Raw genomic sequence first — 21,720 nt, 5'->3', positions numbered from 1 at the left:
CAGCCCCTTACATCAACAGACATTTAAAATATTCTAAACCATGTACAACGCGTCTGTCGGGATACATTCCAAAAGGATATTTAAATATAAAAAATGAACCATGAAAATCTTTCTAACTATGATTCAAAATCCAGAAGTCATAAAAGCAAAGATTAATAAGACAAATGACAAACTGGGAATAAGTATTTGTCATTTTTATCTCAAAGGGCTAATCTTCATAATATTTTAAGAGCTCCTTTGAAAGGAGGAAAGAGATCATCAACCCAATAGACAGAGGGCAGAAGACATGCAAAGAGAGATCATAGAAAAGGAATTCTATATATGGCTTTTAAACACATGAAGAGATTTCAGCCTCATTCATAATAAGACAAAAGCAAATGAAGACACAAAGGTACCATTTTTTACAATCTGGATGGCAAAAATTTAATAATTTTTGGTATTATGAAAGTAATGGTAATGAAAGTAATACTCAAAATAATTAAAATCATGACATTACTACCTATTGACTTAATTTCTCATAAAATAGTGAAGACTTAGACAAAAACCAAGCAAGTAAAAAGATCATAATCCATGGCCTCAAGCAAGGCTGACTACATGATTTATACCCTAAATAATCAGAGAATTTTGTATAGGCAGATAAGTTTGGGGAAAACTTCAGGGAGAGATCAATGTATAAACCATGGATCCTGGTTTATGGTCAGAGGGATAGAAATCTCCTTAGATTTTTGGCATGTTGCCTTATTAGCATGTGGAATGTTTTTGTTTTGCTTATAATAGTGCTCCTTTTTTATTCATATCTATCACATATTTTTAAAACTCAGGAACAAGCATTTTGAGCAATTATGGAAATGTAAACACAAAAAAATCCTCACCTTATGTCTTTTCCCAATTTAATACTTGAGAATGTTGGTTATGTATGGCTTTTCCAACTTCACTATTTTGTTTTCATTTTATACTCATTTTTCTTCTTAATGTTAATGTTTCTCTGTACTTGTCTATTTTATTGAATTGGTAGGAACTAACCTTGCTTATTGGCCCTAGGATTTGTAACTAGTTTCATTAATAAAAATGAGTGATCTTAGACTCTGATTTTTTTTTTATCATTTTGATGTATATATTTCCAATCTGGCTTTTGTACACATAAATACACTTGGGTTTTCTCTGATATTCTTTTAGTAAACATATCTACTTTTACAAAATAGATTTAACATTTTAGTGCTAAATGTGAAGTGCTGCATGCAAATTATTAAAGGTTTCTGGGCAAATACTCGTATCTGATACATGCCATTTCGGAATCAGAAGCTCTTTAAAGTAAAATTAAAATTTCATGCTTGCGTAATTTTTTTTTACAAAAATATGATTCATCATTCTAAAAAATGCAGTCTCTTTTATCAAAACCAATTGAAATAGTGAAAATAAATTCCTTCCCAATAGATCATTTTCTGGTGAATGATTAAACTTTCTTGGGTAACAAAAACTACAAAATAACAGCTTGGCAAAGGCGATTTTAAAGACTGTTTCTAGAGAGTAATTTTTTAAGTTTAAATTGAACAGATAATAGTAAATGGTAGGCAAATATCTCATATTGCAGAAGGCATTTTTTAAAGTAATGTATTTTGTTCTAACTGTATTGATCATCATTGAATAAAAATTCAAACTTATTTAATACCCGTTAATACCCAGAACATGAGAGAGAGTTTTTTCATTTAGTAGAAGGTCACCATCATTCATTTTACAACTGATGATTTTATAATAGGTCCTTCTGGTTCTTGATGGTCATTATCAAAGTATAATGCATTGAAGATATGGCCTGTACAAAAGCAGAACAGGGATCTTAATTAGAATTCTGACAAGCCCACTCCAATAAAATGATGAGATTATTTGTAATTGATGTCACAATCAATTACCATTTAGTTCATCATGAGCATTCTAATAGGTCTGGCCTTGGTATTGGCCCCAGGATGTTGCTGAGTGAGTGGCTGCCCTGCTTATGCTGTTATTGAGACAGGAGGGCACATTTTCAGTCAGTATCCTAATGACCTCTTTTGAAGTCTATTAAATTAATGACCCTGTCACAGTTTTGATCTCTTGTAACCTCAGTTTGGGGTTTGTATAACAAATTACTGTTTGAGAACAGTATGATTATAAAAAAGACAGGTCTTTTAAAAAATTGGAACATTTGGTATTTATTTTATTGTGTAGGAAATAGAAGCAAAAATGCAACTTAGGATTTTTATGTATTTTAAAAGAAACTTTAGGATATTTCTCCCTATTCCAAGTGACATACTTCTTAATGATAGTACCTGAATTAGATTTTATTGTTTCTCAAGGGGCTGCTGCTCTTATTCTGTCATTCTAGGTGCCAACAGGTCATGTTTGGTTAGAAGGTGATAATTTACAGAATTCTACAGATTCCAGGTATTATGGACCTATTCCATATGGACTTATAAGAGGACGAATCTTCTTTAAGGTACAATTTTGTGCTTAAAATGTTTACTGTATTCTCTAAACTGTATTCTCTGCATTTCCCCAAAATGAACCTTTGAAATCTTCAAGATGTCAGTGGATTTAACTGTTGCGGTAACTACATTTTATAACATGTTGGCTTTTACTTAGTACCACTATATGAAACATTCTCATCTCCCCTTGCCTAGTCTCACAAAATAGGTATTAAGAATGATTTTTCAATAATAATAAAATTAAAACTCACTGATGTAGCAAAAGAACCCTTTCATTTGAATTCTCTCTTATACAATCTGGGCATATTTTAATAAGCATTTGCGGGAGAGCAGTCTAGGTTCACAATACCTTGCTTTATAGGTATTGTGAAATACAGTTACACTAGTTAAATACAGTGAATCATGGACAGTTTATTGTGGTTGAAGCAAATATACAACTCGTAGGGAAGATTATTTTTTTTTTATTTTTCTGGATCCTTTTACTCATAAGCAATAATAAGAAAATAATAAGAAAAACACATGAGTATCTGGGGCAACTGGATAATTCCCATAATTCTTTACAATTATTATATTCAAGTACATAAAACTTAAAAACTTTAGGTTCAAGATGTAACAGACATATATATTCATAAATACACACAGATAATTTTTTGTATATTTGAATGTTCCAAACTCAACATTTAAATACATACAAGTGATTTTCTAAGTCTTACCCTTTTTTAAAATTTTTCTTAATTTTGTAATTTGTTCTAATTCATTATACAGTCTTATTCTGATGCAGAAATTTTTATTCTTGACTGATAAGTAAGGATAAGCATTTAACTATTTAGCATAGAGAAAATGGATGAAAAGGAGAAGGGAATAATGATTATATAACATCACTTTTATTAATTTTCTTCAATCACATTTTGATTTTACAGATCTGGCCTCTGAGTGATTTTGGATTTCTACGAGACAGCCCAAATGGCCACAGATTTTCTGATAATTAGCAAGCATTTATTCTTTTGACTTGATTATTGTTTCCTGTTCAAGTGAATTTATTACTGCAGTTGAAACCATGTACTTAACCAATAAACTATTTGCTGTTCAGTTTTAGTTATTTGTTAAATGTAAAGAAAAGCAATCCATTCTGCAAACTCTTGTTCAAAATATTTGTGTAAAAATAAGTATAACCCAAGATCAGTGTTTCATCTAAATCTTATGTTATATATAAAATATTTGCAGGGGGACCTGAATGACTATACCTCACTTGCAAATTTTTTGTCTTATATAAGTAAAGTGAAAATAATCTACTCTTCTTGAAAGTGCCTTATACTTCAGCTATAGTAAGTCAGTCAGAATAGTAACTATTCTTATTTATAAGTTCAATCTGCAACATCAGGAGTTCATTCTAAGTAAAAAGCTTCTAAGTTATATGCTTGACTCACTCCTTTGAAGTTAAGTAAAAAAGTTTCGGTGATCCCATAAGAGATTCTGTCAAGTTCCTTAAATGAGTTCTGATTTAGACTGTACAAGAATATTAAATGTATAGAAAAATACATCTTTAAGAATATGACATTTACAGGCTATTGTAGGCAATAATACTTTATAAAGTCCATCATACCAGCAATAAAATGGTTCTTATTCACAAATATGGCAATTAACACCAAACCTTAACACCTTGAAATAAAAAGGAAAGGGATGTACCAATTTCAGACTATTTTTTAAAGCTTCCATATTCTAAATTATACTTAAAAGTTGAAGACGGTGAGGTTCATAAATTTTAGAACTAGAAGGCCAGGACTGGAGCCAAGTCTTAATTCCAAATCTATTTTTCTAGTTGTCACTTCACATTTTTTATTCTTCGTATTCAGCCTTCATTATGGGAGAACTGGGATCACATATTGTTCACAGAGATTCTAATTTAATTATAATGACACTAGAATTTGAGGTAGGTATAAAATAGGCCTGTAACTGTAACCTGTTGGGAACATTATCAATTAGACACTTTATAAATATAAAGGAATATGATGATAATATTTCCCAATAAGAGACATATTTATGTTAAGAAAAAGAATTCTTATGTTTTATTAAGGAGAAAACAAAGGTTTTAATATGGGAATCCATAAAATATAACTCAAGTCCTTTTTATGGCAACGTAAATATAGTTTATAAGTACATATAAATAACTACATTAATCTTTTTAAATGTAGGTGATCTCTGCTTGATAATCTTATCATTTCTTTGCAAATAATAGGGAAGAAAAAAAATCCATTTCCTTAATGCTCGAATGGCCTCTCATCATCATGTCTGAATATACACTTGAAGTATTCCAATAGTAGTCAACAATTTTAGCTATAATGAAGTAGTTCTATAATTAGTGAACATGTATCACAAGAAATCAGATTAACTTCTTCTGCTTCATCTTTGGAAACACTGTATTTTCCACCACATCGGCAACTCAGAAAAAAAGAATGATCATCTGTGAAGAAAAAAAAAAAAAACTTCAAATGCTTACAAGCAACTACTTTTCTTATAACTTTTAAAAATGCAGAGTTTATTCCATAGAAATCGCAAAACAAACAAACAAAAACCCTCAATAATGATAAAATGTATTTAAAGGAGAATTGGAAAACATTTCTTGAAAGGAACAGTGTTTCTAAAAATTACCAAAGCATCTATCTGTAGATGAGAGAAGTATTAAAGCTATGAATCAACAGTCCAATGATTTGGGGGAGGGGGATGCTTAGAAGCAACTTGTGAAATGTTTTATTAAGAATCATAAAAATTTTATATTCTCTAAAATATATTTTCTAAAATATTACAGTGAAAGAGAAAGGAGCATGATATTTTGTCTAGAGTCTATTCTTTTAGAAATGACTGGTAACTTGACTATCAGCTAAATAATATTTGGATACTTCCTTTCTGGTACCACATGATTTCAATATATATAAACACCATAGTTTTTTGCAGTTTCCCCCACCCGATTATGGGGGATGTATGTGTACCTGATTGTTTGGTGTTTACAGATCATATATGAACCAACAGGAAACTGTCTGAAGTGAGATGCCCTAAGGAGGCAATGGTTTCCTCCTAATGGTAGAAATTTTAAGTATGTCCTCTCTCTGGAAAGTTTAATTACTAGTGTCCTTGGACTGAAAGAATTTCTGATTCCTCTGGTCTTCCATTTTATTATCTCTGGGAAGTAACTATCAAAGAAAAACAACTTATTAATCACAGTATCTATTTTACCAATATCATAATTTTTTATTAGAGACAAAGGAGTTCTCAAAGGATTCATGATTTCCTATGATCATATATTGTCATTCAGTTTTCAAACTTGATTAATATTTATAACTCATGGAGTATGAAAAAAAGAGAAATTAAACTGAATGTATTTGCTCTCTATCAAATCCAATCTTAAAAAAATTAGCAATAAGGGGCTGGTGTTATGGCTTAGTGGTAGAGTGCTACCCTAGTACATGTGAAGCTTACAAATAAGCTGAGGTTCAATCCTCAGCACCACATAAAAATAAAATAAAGGTATTGTGTCCATATGTAACTAAAAAAAAATTGAAAAAAAAAATGACCAATAAGCCAACTTACATGCTTATCAGTAAGAAAAACATGAATACACTCTGTCAATCCTGTTTTTTATTCTTCCCCACAATGCCTTTCTTCTCCACAAAGACTAATTTAATTTTGATTTCAGAAATTCGTCTTCCCTATCTAAGCAATATACAAATATACATGTACTACAGCATGTTTTCAAAGTGAATGGTTTTGTTGTTAAAATGTCTAAAAATATACGTATTCCAACCATTCATTGATTTTAAGCTAAATCTCCCCCTCTTTTGCTTTTTTACCACCTCAGTGAACACTAAGAGACAATCTGAGGTGACACGTGCTTGGTAAATGACACAGAGGACAGCATGAGCTACTGTGGAGTTTTGTCATAGATATTTCCAAATGTTAGTGCTCACTAAAAATTCAGTTTATTGAAATTTCTTACTACCATCAAGTTCTGAAACAAGGTGCTATTTTCAAAGAAATCATAATTTTAAATATAGTGAATGAAGATCAACAATATGATCAAGTTACACTAGACTAACTTGTAAGGGGAAGGTTAGCGTCAATCTCTCAAATGTTCCAGGAATATATGCCTTTTAAGCATAAGAAAATGCACTACTTCATACTGTTCTTTGATCCAGCAGCAGATACTTTGGCTATACCCATCATGTAGGGTTTCATCAGCTTTTCTCCATTTCTGGATCTTCTCCTTCCAAGGCCATTCTGAAAACAATCTTGAAGGAATCTAAAAAATTTTTTACTTGCCCAAATTATCACACTTTTTATTTAACTACATATGCTAAGACAGCTCTTATTCATTTTTAAATAGTCCTGCAAGAATAATGGCTTCATGCAGCTGTTGTTCAGTATTTCCTCTCAGGAGGACAAGGATTATCTCCAGCTTTACAATGATAAAAATTCTTAAATAAGCAAAGCTGTTCTATATATTTAAGACTAATTGTATCTGTTTAATACTGATTCACTGGCTGTGGATGGGATTCATCCCTGTCTTCTTTACAATGGTTTACTTTGGAGAGTTCCAGGGACAATAACATTTCTGATAAGCCTTGATGATTTCATTTTCTTCAATATCCGGGTAGATTCATTTGTATGAAAAAGTCCATGTAGTAAAAAAAAGTATACTAAACAAAGGTACTTGAATCACCAATCTAAATTTTTAATTTAAAATTAAATTGTACTATTAACAAATATTTCAAAGGTAAATAAAAGAAGAAAAACTATAACAAGCTTGCCTTATTTTTGCATCATTAGGAATCATTAGTAAATAAAGTATATTAGACTTATCAATGAAAACAAGAATTAATTTGTTTAATAATAGATTAAACACATACATATATGCGGATGGACAGGAGGCAAACTATATCTTTAAAAAATACATTTACAGCAGCTTGGGAGGCTGAGGGAGAAGGATTGTGAGTTCAAAGCCAGCCTCAGCAATGGTGAAGCACTAAGGAACTCAGTGAGACCCTGTCTCTAAATAAAATACAAAATAGGACTGGGGATGGGGCTCAGGGGTCAAGTGGCCCTGAGTTCATTCCCTGGTTCAAACAACAACAACAACAAAACACATTTATTTGAGCAGGTCTCCCTAATAAAGACATATTCTAGTTTGTCCTTCCATAAAATGGCAATGAAAAGCCTGTCACTGTTGTATTGTTTTCGCAGCGGTAGCCCTTCCTGTTTATTCTGACTAGACTATTGCTAATATTTGGGAGCCTCAATTACAAAAAATCTGAAGCTTTCAATTATTTACTGAAAATTAGAATTTTGAATGTGTAATTTAATTTTAGTGGTTGAATGCAGAATGGTCAAATAGGTAAAAACATGATTACCCTTCTAAGTCAATATGGCTTGTGACCCATTTCTTTAGAGCATAAATAAAGAATCTGCCATTGGAAAAGGATGGCTCTGCTTATCTTTTACCATTCACACTCATTAGAACATTTTTAGAATCCTTTAGGTAATTTGTACCCCAAGCTGAATAATAGTTATAGGTTAAGAATATACAAAATTCTGGTAAACTATAAGATTTTCTTCAATTGCTCAGAGAAATATCAAAGTATGATACTCATGGATTATGTCTGGAAAGAGTTTTCATAATATAATGATGTCTACCCAGAGTTTTTCAGGGAACATCAAAAGAATGCAGAAATTAAAATTTTAATGATACAAAAGGGGAAAAGACATGAACTCATGATAGGTCAAGGACAGTGACTGATTTTTCTTATTAAGAGACAATCAAAAATTTACGGTGGGGACGGGAAAAGCCTCCATGGAAAGCCCTCTCCTGAGAGTTTAGGATTCCATATAGGGAGAAAATGAACAAAAATTCTAATAGAAATTCATCTCAATTGCCACCATAAAGAGAAATAGAAAAAATCACCCCCTTTAATAAAGTCCTTATTACAGAGAGTAATACAAAAATCAAAGTAGTACAAAACAAATGGAAAATAAACCCTTATGTACCTAACATCTAATTAAAGTAGAAAAATAACATCAATAAGTGAAGTTTAGAATTAAACAAAAACAGGCCAAACAAATCACAAATACATGTAAAACCAAACTATTATTTACAATTTCCAAACATCCTATGATGTTTTACTTTCTTTCAAAAAATTCCTAATATTTTTCTTCACTGTAGATTAGTTCAAAAGAAAAAAAAAATTCCAACCTTTGTTCCAAGACATTTCTTCAAGATATACTTGAGCATCTACTGGGCCCAAATTTCTTAGCTCATCTTCTGTAAGATATAAAATAAGACACTTAATTTTGATATTTTACCTATGAAGAATGAGATGGCAACTCCAGCATAGTCATTACAATTCCTAGTTATCTATTATTTAAAACCTCAGTCTACTGCCTTTTTAAATATTTATTTTTTAGTTTTAGGTGGACACAATATCTTTATTTTATATTTATGTGGTGCTGAGGATCAAACCCAGTGCTTCATGCATGCTAGGCAAGTGCTCTACCATTGAGCTACAACCTCAGCCCAGTCTACTACTTTTGAAAGCAATGTTAAGACTACCTGACTTTAGCTGACTAAAAAATTCTATGTAAAATGCCATTCCATATAAACTTTAAGTCAAAATTTATCCCATTTAATACACACAAAATCATGAAGGCAGTTTATAATCAGTACCCTTTATTTTGTGAGACTTAAAAACTTTTTGTCAGATGAATTATATCTGGCTAAGAAAGCAATGTATAGATGCTATTTTACCAACTTTCTAACTTTGGGTATATCAGTTTTTTCATCACTACAACAGAAATACTCTCTCATTTGTTTATTTTAGGAGGATTGCTATGCACTGAATTCCCTATTCTCCAACCCCCCACCCAAATTCATATGTTGAAGCCCTAAGCCCAATATGACAATTTAAGGAAGTGAATAAAGTTTAAAGAAGGTCATGAGGGTGAGATCCTAATTCAATAGGATTTGTGGCTTCATAAGATGAGCACGAGATCATTCTGTATGTCCATCTACCCATGTACAGGAGAAAGGCCATGTGAGGACAACAAGGAGGCTGTATGCAAGCCAGGAAGAGGGCCCTCATTAGGAACTGAACTGGCCAACACCTTGATCTTGGATTCCCAGTTTCCAGAAGTGTCAAAAATTCTGTTTAAGCCACCCAGTCTATGTTACTTTGTTATGGCAGTTCAAGCAGACTAATGGGTATTCTTCCAATCAAAAATGATACAATGTTTTAAAGAAAAAAGCTCTACCAAAATGTAAGGGGCTATTAGTCATCTGACTGAAACAGGATAGTAAGTAACTTACAGAAAGAATTACTTTAATACAGCAGTAGCCCCACAACCCAGCTATTCTGTGTTGATGTTCCACTGCTGTTTTCTTTGCTGAAGTTTTCTCTTACCAATGGAAGATCCAAGGGAGCATGGAACACACCTAAATAAGTAAGAACATGGTCTAGGTAGTACAGGAATGTGCTTTCTTAACTAAAACAAGTGTATTTTGGGACAAAGAAAGCAACTATAGATAGGAAACACGTGTCTTTGTGTTTAAAGACACGTTATATTTCCTGTATGCTTGTACTGTTCTTCTAGAAGTCAATGCTAAAAAAAAAAAAGAACCTAAAATCCACCCCGCACTCCAGTGAAATTTTCTTTAGCTGTCTCACTAGTCTCTTGTTCACTTGCTGAGAATGCCTCCCTTTGTTCTGTTGTGTGAATGCCTGCAATTTAATTATATTTAATAACAGCCTGTTCAAAATTTATTGGTGAGTTACACAATTTTAAAATAGACGAAAAGATTATACAATATTTTGAACTTGCCATGGTTTTCTATTAAGGTATATTAAATATTATACCACTTCATATTTACTGGGTACCCAAAGTCCCAAAACTGTCCTTAAAACACAAAGATACAGACTCTTTCTAATGGTCAAGGTAGTTCCTCCATATCTGTAAAGAGCTTATGCAGAATGTGTCAGTGTGTGAAGTAATTTCCAAACAAAACAAAAAAAAATTAATTTCTACATTTTATATAAAGTTCCCTTGGCTATGTGTTATTCTCTTATGTCCAAAAGTCTCGTGATGGGGAAATATAATCTTATATTTTAATTTCTTACTGGAAAGACCAAGGTGATTTGCTAGAAGAGTGAAAATAAACAATCTTAAGATTTTAGGGATGGGAATAATTGACACTTAAAAGACATCCCCTTTAGGGGAAAAACAGGTGTTAACTTATCACTAAGTTGTTTATACTCTAGAGTATCTTATAGACATCTTATGCAATTTTGAAATCAAATAAAGCAAAGAAGGAAAAGGCAGAAATAATGACGATGAATCAGCTTTCTCACTTTAACCTACCTTGGACACCTGTAATATATAACTGCATAAAAGACAACCCATTCATATATATCCATTATGCCGTTTTTATTTAAAAATAACAAATAAGAAATAACTTGCAAATATAACTGCCAAGCAAGTCAGCATCCTATTGTTCTGCTTCTCTACTGGGAAGCTATTGTTATTCTCACCTAGTTATATTTCATGTGCAACCCTTTCTATTATTCCACCCACTCAAAAAAACGGCTTTTACATTTTTATTATCTTTCCTTCTTTATCTCTTTGCACAGAAACTTCAGAGTAGCTACCCATTTCTTGGTTAAAAGATTAGCACAGACCATCTCTCACTGTAAAAGGGAAAACAACACAAAATGGTTAGTTAGTCCCTTGCCAGGGGTCAGAAAATGAATATATTCAAATATTCTTGTTCTATAGCTGCTAAATATCTCTATATTGAACGGATTATTCAATATTATGTACACATAGTCTCAAGTTTCTGTGGAGATTCTGGTTTTAGAAATCAGTATCTGACATAAAAGAGAACACTTGTGATTACTCTACATTATATGAAATGTAAGGGGCAAAAGTTCCCTACGGTATAGGGGCAGAGGAGACAGTGATGACTGGAAGAAGTCACAAGGGGACTTCTGGCTAAATGGGTGTGCTGTGAAAATCTATCAAGCTAAGATTTCTGCACTTCTCTATATGTATTATACTTGAGGAAAAAAATTTAAAGGTAGTGTATTGAGACTCTAATAATTACATTTTTTAATAGACATAAGGAAAGAAAAATTAAAGAAGTGTCTCATAGGAAAGTTGTATTCTTTGAAAGGATAGTAATCTACCTTCTGAAGAGGCTGGGGATGATTAACTCAGGGGAAAATTGGATCCCAGGAGAACCTTATAATGAGCACACAGGGTACATACAAGTAAAAGGTGAATCTAAATGTGGGCGGCGGCGGGGGGTGACCAAGATCTTTTGTTGAGAGGCAGGTGTCCAAGTAGGGGGCAACAGCAAATTCCATCCCCCCACCCCAACCCCCACTACAATTACAAGGAACAAACAAATGTGTTTTTTTTCCTCTTTAAACAATAATCTCTGCTTGTCTACCATTGTAGTTATAATTAAAAAACTTAATTCTTCCCTATCCACTAAATTAACTCACAGGAACCCTATTTTGATAATTGTCTACTAATGAGGCACAGCACCTTCAAAACAGATTAGGTTTTTGTTTGTTTGTTTTTTGTTTTGGTAGTATTAATATTATAAAGATTTTGCTCACTACAATGAAATATTTTAACAAGTATCTACAAATTTATTGTCCTGTTAACATGACTAAAAATATTGAGAAAATAAACTGCCTTAGTGATTTAACTAAAGGACTAGATCCAAGATCTGAATCTAGGATTTTTACTATAGAATGATAATAACTATTAAAAATAAAGATGAAGACAAAAGAAAAGAAAAACCCACAGCCATTTAGAAAGAAAAGCATTGCCTGGCATTTGGTGTACTCAGTCTTGAGTCTAATGACACTACACATGCTTTGATTCTTTAGAAGCAAATGGGTTCAATTTTTTTCTAAGTTTTCTGGGGACACTAAGATCTGTTCACACCCTGTGCTGTGCTCACAAGCTTCGTCAAATAAGGAGGCAAGAAAAACTTCTAAATTTATTTTACAAACAGAAAGCAGTGTATTATAGTTAGAGAGGTTCCTGAGGAATATAATGATAAAATCAAATAATTTATGTGGTTACTTGAAAAAGAATCTTTCAACCTTTAGAAGTATAGGCCCTTCTGACCTTGTGTTCTATTGGATTTGTCTGACAACAAGAGGTGAAAGAATTCTGTGGCTCTATTGTCTCAACAGTGGGATCTAAGAAAACACTGGCAGGGCTCATCAGAGAGGTTTATGAGCCTGCAATTCAAAGAGATTAAAAGGAAAATCTATGGAGATTCTTTCACACTGAAGAATAACATTAAATAACTATTAGCAGCTTGGTTCAGTAAAGCTTACTAGAGCTCTCGCTGGGTCATTCACAACTTTCTAAAAGAGGAAAGGCTTTTTTCAGCTCCATTTGGGAATCAATAAATATTTTTTACTTTTTACAAGACAATGGAATTCCAATCTTTTTTAACTTCCTCTTAATGATAATAAAATTTCAAAAACAATTCTTTAATTTGTAAATAATTACACTTCCAATCTGAATAAAGTTTCTCTAACTGTAGCTACAATTTTTAAAAAAAGTAAAAATAAAAAATAACAGCAACAAAAAGCTATAGAGGAAAGGAATTTATTCATTATGGCTGAGGTATTTTAAATTCCCATTCAATTGTACACTGGCTAAAAGATCAAGTCCATCTGCAGCTCTGTCCATATTATTCATGCATGGCAATGTCACGTTATTCAAGTGATCATGAAATACTCTCACTTAACAATTAGTCCACCATTTTTATTTTTATGCCATTTCAAAAGCTTAATCCAAATTTAAAAACGTGTGTGAGCTTGTGTATGTGTGTGTGAGTTAAAGCAAGCAGCAGTGTTTTCTTTTAGGTCTAACTCAGTATCTTCTTGTCTTGTAATTTTAAACAGCAATTTCATTCTTACAATTTCTGTATAGCAATTTCACTATACAGAAACTTTTCATATAGTAAATAAGTTGAAGATAATCAATGTGTCTTCATAATGTCTCTTGGAAAGTCTCTTATGAGAAAGAATCGGGCAACATTTGAGAATTGTTTGTTAAGTGATATAATCCTACAGTCCTTTCTCAGATAAAATTAAGGTCACAACTGCAAGGCTTTCCACACTGAAGAAAAATTTCAAACTTGGATATTCATTATGAATTTAAAAAATTGCAGGACTTACTACTAAATGGAAACCCAATGTTCAAGAAGGTCCCGAATGAAAAACCCAGAAACTGAATTCCTTCTGTTTCAACTACCAAACAAGAACAGCAGCAGATGTAGGCCTGGCCTTTTGTTCTGATTCTCAAAAATGTCTCATCCCTGACTTTTGGGAACTGAAATAGCAGACTATACACACACAATCTGTACAAAACTTGGAAGCCTAGGAAACTGATTTAAGAGTCAGAGAAAATGGCTTGGAATTCTCCCCTATCAATTACTAGCTGTGTGACCTTAGTCAAATTACTTAACCTCTTAGAGTCTTTAACTCTTTCTCTGGAAAGTAGTTATTAATACCTTCCTCACATGAATATTTAGACAATGTTTAAAGGACAATTACCACACTTTTAGTGCTCAATAAATGACAGATTTTTAAGCTATTATTGTCTCATGATGTTTGTGTTGAACCATTTAGACTAGACCATAGAAAATGAAGAACCAATCAATTAGTAGTAGGGGGAAAAGCCTCAGTGTAGTTCCACAGTGTAGGAAGAAGGTAGCAACTCTTGACCTTGTCTGGATTTGTAACACTGCTATGAAGGTTGACGTACTTGACTATTGTCAGTCCATTAACTCCGATCTAAGCCATAGTCTATATAACATTTTTAGTCCCTCCAAAATATCAAACACAGAACCAAAAGGTAGGTACCACAGGGGGAAAAACATCAAAAATAATTAATTTTGTGGATTAAATTCAGAAGGTAGAAATGATAATGGATTAAAATATCAGGAAAGACTCTGGAGAGAGGGTGGGGGGTGGGGAAAATGGGAGGGCTTGAGATAAATTTTGAACAAAGAATATTCTACAAAGAATAGGAAAGTGTTCTGAATAATGAAAAACAATATGAGTAGATCTGAGAGCCTCTACATGGACAAGAGATGATTTTCTTTAGGCTGTAGCAGATGATTAAGTTGGAAAAAGTAATAAGGACAAACTTAAAGGTTTTGTCCCATGAAAATTCTAGGTAAATGGGCAAATGTAATGGGAAAGAGAGGGGGGAGTTATAATTTTCTTAAATAGAAGAGAGAAAAAAGAAAGCTAGATCAATCAAAATGTAAAGGACTATGGGAGAAGGCAGCAGAAGAGAATGGAAGAGCAATGAGCAGCTACGGAAATACTCAGGTTATGTTTTATAATCTGGGGATGGACTACTGGGGCAGCTGTGTGAATAAAATCATATAGGGGAAAAACATTGAAAAAAGCAAAAATGTCAACTTACATTTCTTATTCATTGGTTGTAAACAGAGCAAAGTATAAGTAATCAGAGTACAATATGAAACCAGGGTTTCATGTCTAAGGGGGAAAAAAGGCAAGGAGAATGGGTCCCCTTTTGGTTTTGGACCCACTGATTTCAACTGGGCCAAGTAGCCAAGGAGAAGGGGAGAGGTTAAAGTCAGAAACAAAAACTTCCTAAAATCTTATATTTCTTTACTATTAAATCAGATCCCCAAATTGTATTCAAATGTACCAGAATTACAACTAGAATCTTGTCCTTAGTATTCTTAGCCACATTTTTATTAAAAAATGATGAAAAATGATCTTAAAATACATTTTCATTGCAAAAGCCGTTATTTCCACTCAAATAAATGTGAAATAATATGAGTAGTAACCTTCTTTTGACAAATAAGATGAGGCAGTGGGACCCTCACAGAAAGTTATATCTGTACACTCTTCTTCCTCTCAAGATAATGCCAGTCCCCAACTGTCTAGATGGATTTTCTGCATCATTTCACATACTTACTTTTCCCAGAAACAGTCACCAAAAAGAAAAAAAAAAATACCCTCTGATGTTTATCTTCAAGTTTTTACCTGAAGCTAATTTTTACAGCCAATTTTGAAATTCCTAAAATCAAATGGAAATAATAATAAGACCATAAATGGAAACCATAATCTGATTAATTCAAGTATTTTGTAAGGGTCAATTTTAGGACATATTTTACACAACTATTTACTGGTCTTAAGATATTACTCCTAACAGTTAACCCAAATCCATATTATCTAAAAGTATCTACATTTACAAGTAAGTTTTTTTGGAGTTATACTAACACCCTTTTTATAAGAACTTTTCATTTTTATTTCAAGAAATTACATGCTGACTTAAGTTATCTGACACATAAATGTTGGTGGAATTTTAAGATACTATTCTTGACTTATTCCAAGATTTCCTCATCTTCCGTTCTCAAATTTTTATCCTAATAAAGGGATGCAGCAAATTGTATAAAACAACATCAGAAATGATCTACTGTATCTAGCTAAGAAGAGGAGCTGATTACCTATGAAGAAAGGCACACTCGCTTTACAAGTTCCAGCCATATTGCTCTCTGAGCCAGGCTGATTTGGTTACCTAAGTACTTAGCCAACTGGTGGAATGGGAAGCACCACATCACCAAAATAACTCACTAATAGAAAACCAAGATATATCAATATAAAATACTATATGCTAGATCAGGAAGGATCTCTAACACAACCCACTCATTAAGCATTGTTTAATCTAATTAACTGCATTTAAAGGTTTGTTTCTCTTCAGGGTAAGTAACTTAACTCATAAACTATGTCATCTGCAGGAATAAACTAAGTAACTTAACTCATAAACTATGTCATCTGCAGGCATCAGAAATCTGGGACTGCACATTACAAAGCTACTGAATCACAATCCCTATTTTTTTCCCCATGGTATACTTCTGATGTGCTTTTTAATGTGTTTAATATATGAGAAAACTCTCCACAAATTTATAAAGGCACCAGAATCTATTCAACAGATATTATTCAAGTGAACACTTAATAAATCCTGAAAAGGTTTTCCAAAATGCTCATCTGCTTGAAATGCAAAGCCTAGTCCTGAATAACTATGCTTTTCAGGGGAATGCTGGAAGCTGTCTTTGGAAACATCCTTACAAACAATACGGTAAATATGCCAACTGGAACTAATTGATTAAATTCACTAGTTATCATTGCCTTCAAAATGTATAATCTCTTGGAACTGAATATTACTCATCCTTTTCTTAAGACTTGATTTTCTTCAGCCTGGCAAACATTGCCCCAAGATGTCAACTAAGAATATAAAAGTAGAAATGAGGGAGAAAAAAATATGTATGTATTTTACTTTAGGTTATCTGCCCTAGATTATTACTTTTTCTTTAATAGAAATAATCCATTGACAGTTTTTTATGAGAAGCAAAGAAATATGGACATCAAGGACTCCTTTAAATCATCTTCTAGGCAATTATATGGCTGTGGGCAATATTGATGAGGTTTTCCTTAAAACAAGGCACCAAGTCTGAGCTGTGAAATATGAAAAAGCACTCAACATCAGCCAATAAAGTATCTCCCACCTTCTTCCCAATATTATAGAGCTCAAATTTATTTCATATTGCAAGTTAAAAGCAGGCAGGAAACAAGCATATTTAAAGTACCCCCTATGAAAGTTATTTAAGATGAACTAACACCACATGGAAAAAGAGTTCTGTATAACAAAGCTATTTCTATGTCCCCAGGGGGTGACCCAGAAAAAAGAGTGCTTTGACCTGGTTATAACAGTTCTCTCTCTCTTGGTAACCTATCCTGGTCTTTAACAAATTATCACTCTCAAAGGCTTCCCTTCTATCAAATCTAAATCCTCACTGTTGAGAAGTTCAAGTTCATTTCCTTTTTTGAGGAGCCAATTTTTTAAAACGGTTGAAAAGAAAAAAAAAATCATTGGTATTCAAGAGAACAATATGAAAACAGGTTTACTATAAGATTTTTGAAAAATAGTTCTGGTATGATAAGTTTAAAAACAGAAAGTTATATTTAAATAAGAGACTCTTATCTCAGCAGTAAGCCAATCTCCATCTAAAACTGAAACACAGAATTCACTATTCGGAGTCCACAGTAAAGAAATACATATTTAATACTAGATTCGGGTATTAAAATGTCACGAAAATTGTATTTCTACTGTTCTTTTAGAACAGCTCACTTCTTCTGTTCTTTTAAAACAGTTCTTTAAGAACAGTAATCACCCACCTGAAAAACTTCAAAACAAATTGACATTTTATAAGTTCCAGGTTAGGTATATGGATCAGGGTCAATTCTTACTGTATATGGTTTTGTCTAAACCTCAGTGTAATTTCATCAATAACCTACAAGAGTCCCCAGTGACACAGGAGACCACAGGTGCTTCCATTAAAAGCCTAAAGAAAACTTTGCTAGACCAAGGTGGCACATACTTGTAGTCACTTGTAGTGACTCGAGGCTGAGGCAGGAGGATTTTAAGTTCAAAGTCAAACTTAGAAACTTATCAAGATTCTAGTGAGATCCTGTCTCAAAATAAAAGATTTAAATACAAAAAAAAAAGAAAAAGAAAAAAGGATTGGGGATGTAGCTCAGTGGTTAAACACCCCTGAGTTCAGTAGTTCAATTTCCAGTACCAAACAAAACCAAAAATAAACACTTTGTTTAAAACCAGCTTGCTTGGTAGCACATGCCTGTAATCCCAGCAATTTGTGGGGCTGAGGCAGGCGGATCACAAGTTTGAGGGCTGCCTGGGCAATGTAGTGAAGACTGAGGCTATAGCTCAGTAGTAGAGTGTCCCTGGGAATGATCCTGGATACCAAAACAAAAATGTTTAAAAACAAAACATAAAAAGCTCAAAAGAGAGCTGGGCGTGTAGCTCATTATTGGTCTACCTTTAAATTACTGGTCTACCCAACTCTGCAGCCCAATAAGAAAGATTGTTCTTCTTTTTGACCCATCCCTAACCCTTTCTCTGTGGACAATAGAATTTTAGTCAAATTCATTAATCTGCTCTTTAGAGTACACAGGCTATGGAATGATAGAAATGCAGAGGGACAATGAAAATACATACCCTACACACGTTAGAGTACAGTTTTATATTATTGCTATCTTAAACAAAGTGGAACTCTACATAGTAAAGACTGGTAATGATGTACAAAAACAACATGTGAGAACTATCATATCCAAGACTTTCAGAGAAATTATACCACATGAACACAGTTTAAAAGGATATATCTATCTATGGATATGTAGCCACTTCTACACTCTTTTGTCAGAACAAACACATTTACTACATAGATATTATATACCAAAGAGAAGATGCAACATTTAAGCCCTACTTGAAAATCTGCATATTCTTTAAAAAGGTAAGTATACCTCAGATTCTTAATATTAAAAACAAAACAAAACAAAACCTGTTAGTCTTTAAAGAAGGAGAAGGGCTTTAAAGCTAATTAGTATTATGAACAATTTACTACTAAAACCTACCACTCCAGGACATAAACAATCAGTTAAGTCTTTTCATGCAAAGGTATTCCACACTAAAAGAAGTACTTAATTTTATTGGTACAACTTCCTATGAAAATGAGTATGGATGTTTTACAAATTATCATTGGCTCCATTCTATAATGCCGTGTTTGGAAATAAAGCCTTGCATTTCAAATCAAATTTTCATAACCTCAGTAGCAGGAGCCTTAAAATCATTTTGTGAGGTTGATCGTGTGCCAGTGTGGGCATGGGAAGGGATTCAATAATCAACTACAAGACAGCTTTTATCAACACATCCCAGTCAATGCTGAGCCTGATGTGCTATTGGAGAGAGCAATTGAGTGTTTTCCCCACAGGCTGTAACTGATTATTGACTCCCCCCATTAGCATGTAGGGTGCATGAAGGTCCAAACAGAAGGCTGAGGGACTCCTGTCCCAAGGCCAGTGCTGAAAGACAGCCTATCACTTCGTGTAACTGCAGTCTATGTGTGACAAACCTGACCTACATTTCTCCCTTTCTTTCTCACAACAGCCTGCCACTGTTTTAAGAAGCTATTTTCAAAAAGCATAAAAGAAACAACTTTTAAAAACTGCTTAGGCAACGTGCATTCCCAAAGTATCATTTATAACAACCTAATAAGGAATAGTTTATCTTGGAGAGATAATCATGCAACCTAGGCTAAAATGGTCCCAAAGAGAGCAGAATGCTTTATGATATTATCCATTTTCTTTTACATTGTTATTTATACAGTATACAGTCCTAGAGCACTACAGTAAAAGTTTTGATCCATAGTATAATTAAACTTAATCAAAAGAAGTTTTAAACATAAAAAACATATTAATTAGGAATGTGTAATTATGTTAATAGTTAATGAAAAGTAAATTTCATAGATTTATAAGATGCCACATCCTTGTGATTCAGTTAACTTCTCAATGGACACAAAATAATCACTACTAAGAACAGGGCATAATTAAAAACAATGATGGACTAGGGGAGTAAAGGTGGCAATAACTTGGTGCAAATGCTGGAAAATGCTCCCCAGGAGAGGCTGCATACTGTGCTTCAAAAGTTGCCCATGGGCTGTGGCTCCTCACCACAAGTACCTACCATGCCGCTGCAGGTCATACTCTTTTTTTGTCTCTTCATTCCCTAGAATTTTCCATGCCTGATCAACTTCGATGAACTTCTGTATACATTCCTCCACTGTTCCTGCTGGCACATCTGTACTTTGTTTATCTGGATGATACTGCCAATCAAAAATAAAGGGGGTAGTGAACAGAGAGAGAGTTGTGTGGGGTAGGCAAAAAAAAAAAAAAAAAAAAGTAAATCCGAACCTTAGTTAAGGGGGTAATAAGAAGTTGAAAACTAAGATGCAAGGCAATGAGACAACAGTGTTGGACACAGGAGACAACTGCCAGGTTAATTAGACCATTGGAGTAGCTATAAATCCACCAGTGACATGATCTGTCACAATGTGCAAAGACAGCATTTTCTGGATAATTTGCTCATGGAATCATTGGTCTCATGGACAATTTACCTAGAGAGTATAACTAACACAAATAGAAATAGGTACGTGCAGACAAGCAGGACATGAAAAAGGAAGAACACAAACTATGCAGACTATGAAGCTTCCCTTATATAATATGCATGGCTGTAGTAATCATTACAAATGGACTACAAGTTTTTCTTCTGAAATTAAATTCTACAATCATAAAATAAAATGTATCTAATTATAAAAGTAAATTATCTTTCCTATTCTTCCTCAAACCTCAAGATTTTAAAGTTACCAATTCAAAGTTATATGATTTGGTTATTCTGAGCCAGATTTGTAAGAAATAACTTTTAAAAATTCAAAACATTTGAATATAAATTAATCCATGAAAGAAATTTCTCATGTAAGCTTTCTAACTAAGAAATTTTCAACAATGTTTTAAATATAATAATTTTTTCATACTACTTGGTCAAAATCAGAAAGTTTTGCATCAACTAAATTCTCAAATGCTAATAAAATGTGGTTTACTGGATACCTTACTTACACTATCCTTTCATTTCTCTACTGTTGTCCCTTCTTTCTTTATGCAACAGTTCTTCCAGAAGAATCAATATGTCATTTGGTTTTCAGCAGTCTCTCAGCAAACAAATGTTATTTAAATTTACAGACATTTCACTTAAAATAACCTAAGGATAGCATATATTCAGATACAGAATTTTTTTCACTTTCAAGTAAATAAGAAACCACTTATTCAGAAATTTCAACCAGTAATTATTCTAAAGGTTTTTTTCAATATATTACAGAACATATTTTAATTTCAAAAGTAAACTTAGAAACTTCCTTTGAATATAGAAGTTTTTCTTTCTCTATTTTTTTTTCAAATTTTTAAAATGAAAAGCCAAATAGTCATATTCCCATTTCATGAAACATCAATGTGGTTGGTTCACACACTCAAAATTAATAGTAAAATCATATTAATTCTGGGGCTGGCATTGTGATTCAGCGGTAGAGCACTCTCCTGGCACACTGTGGGGTCCTGGGTTCAATCTTCAGCACCACATTAAATAAATAAATAAATAAAGGTATTGTGTCCAACTACAACTAAAAAATAAAAAAATAAAAATATTAATTCTCTCACAGACTGCTTTACAGACAACAAAACGGCACCAAAGTTTTCAGTACTGTGTCATTTTTTTATTGAAGTTGCTTAACCCAGAGTAA

At 32.9% G+C, this 21,720-nt stretch overlaps 2 protein-coding genes across 13 annotated transcripts in view; one reads left to right on the top strand and one right to left on the bottom strand.

The window, feature by feature from the left end:
- Positions 1-3,548, top strand: part of IMMP1L (inner mitochondrial membrane peptidase subunit 1) — a 71,261-nt gene extending 67,713 nt beyond the window's left edge. For all 10 annotated transcript variants that reach the window (XM_081282077.1, XM_081282071.1, XM_081282078.1 and 7 more), the window contains 2 exons: positions 2,360-2,470; positions 3,380-3,548. In XM_081282077.1, coding sequence (XP_081138203.1) covers positions 2,360-2,470; positions 3,380-3,448 — 180 coding nt within the window. In that variant the 3' untranslated portion in view covers positions 3,449-3,548. The remainder of the gene's footprint in view (positions 1-2,359; positions 2,471-3,379) is intronic.
- Positions 3,378-21,720, bottom strand: part of DNAJC24 (DnaJ heat shock protein family (Hsp40) member C24) — a 51,433-nt gene continuing 33,090 nt past the window's right edge. The window contains exons 3-5 of one of the 3 annotated variants that reach the window (XM_081282084.1): positions 20,115-20,253; positions 8,701-8,769; positions 3,378-4,920 (exon numbers count right to left, since the gene is read on the bottom strand). In XM_081282084.1, coding sequence (XP_081138210.1) covers positions 4,790-4,920; positions 8,701-8,769; positions 20,115-20,253 — 339 coding nt within the window. In that variant the 3' untranslated portion in view covers positions 3,378-4,789. Of the gene's footprint in view, positions 4,921-8,700; positions 8,770-8,812; positions 9,937-20,114; positions 20,254-21,720 lie in introns of those variants that run through there. The other 2 variants (XM_081282085.1, XM_081282086.1) reach the window with 2 other exon arrangements.

The sequence above is a fragment of the Spermophilus citellus genome (genome assembly GCF_964194105.1).
Source record: "Spermophilus citellus genome assembly, chromosome: 2".
NCBI classification, from domain to species: domain Eukaryota; kingdom Metazoa; phylum Chordata; class Mammalia; order Rodentia; family Sciuridae; genus Spermophilus; species Spermophilus citellus.
Note: the sequence above shows the minus strand (reverse complement) of the source record. Positions and strands in the feature narration are given on the sequence as shown.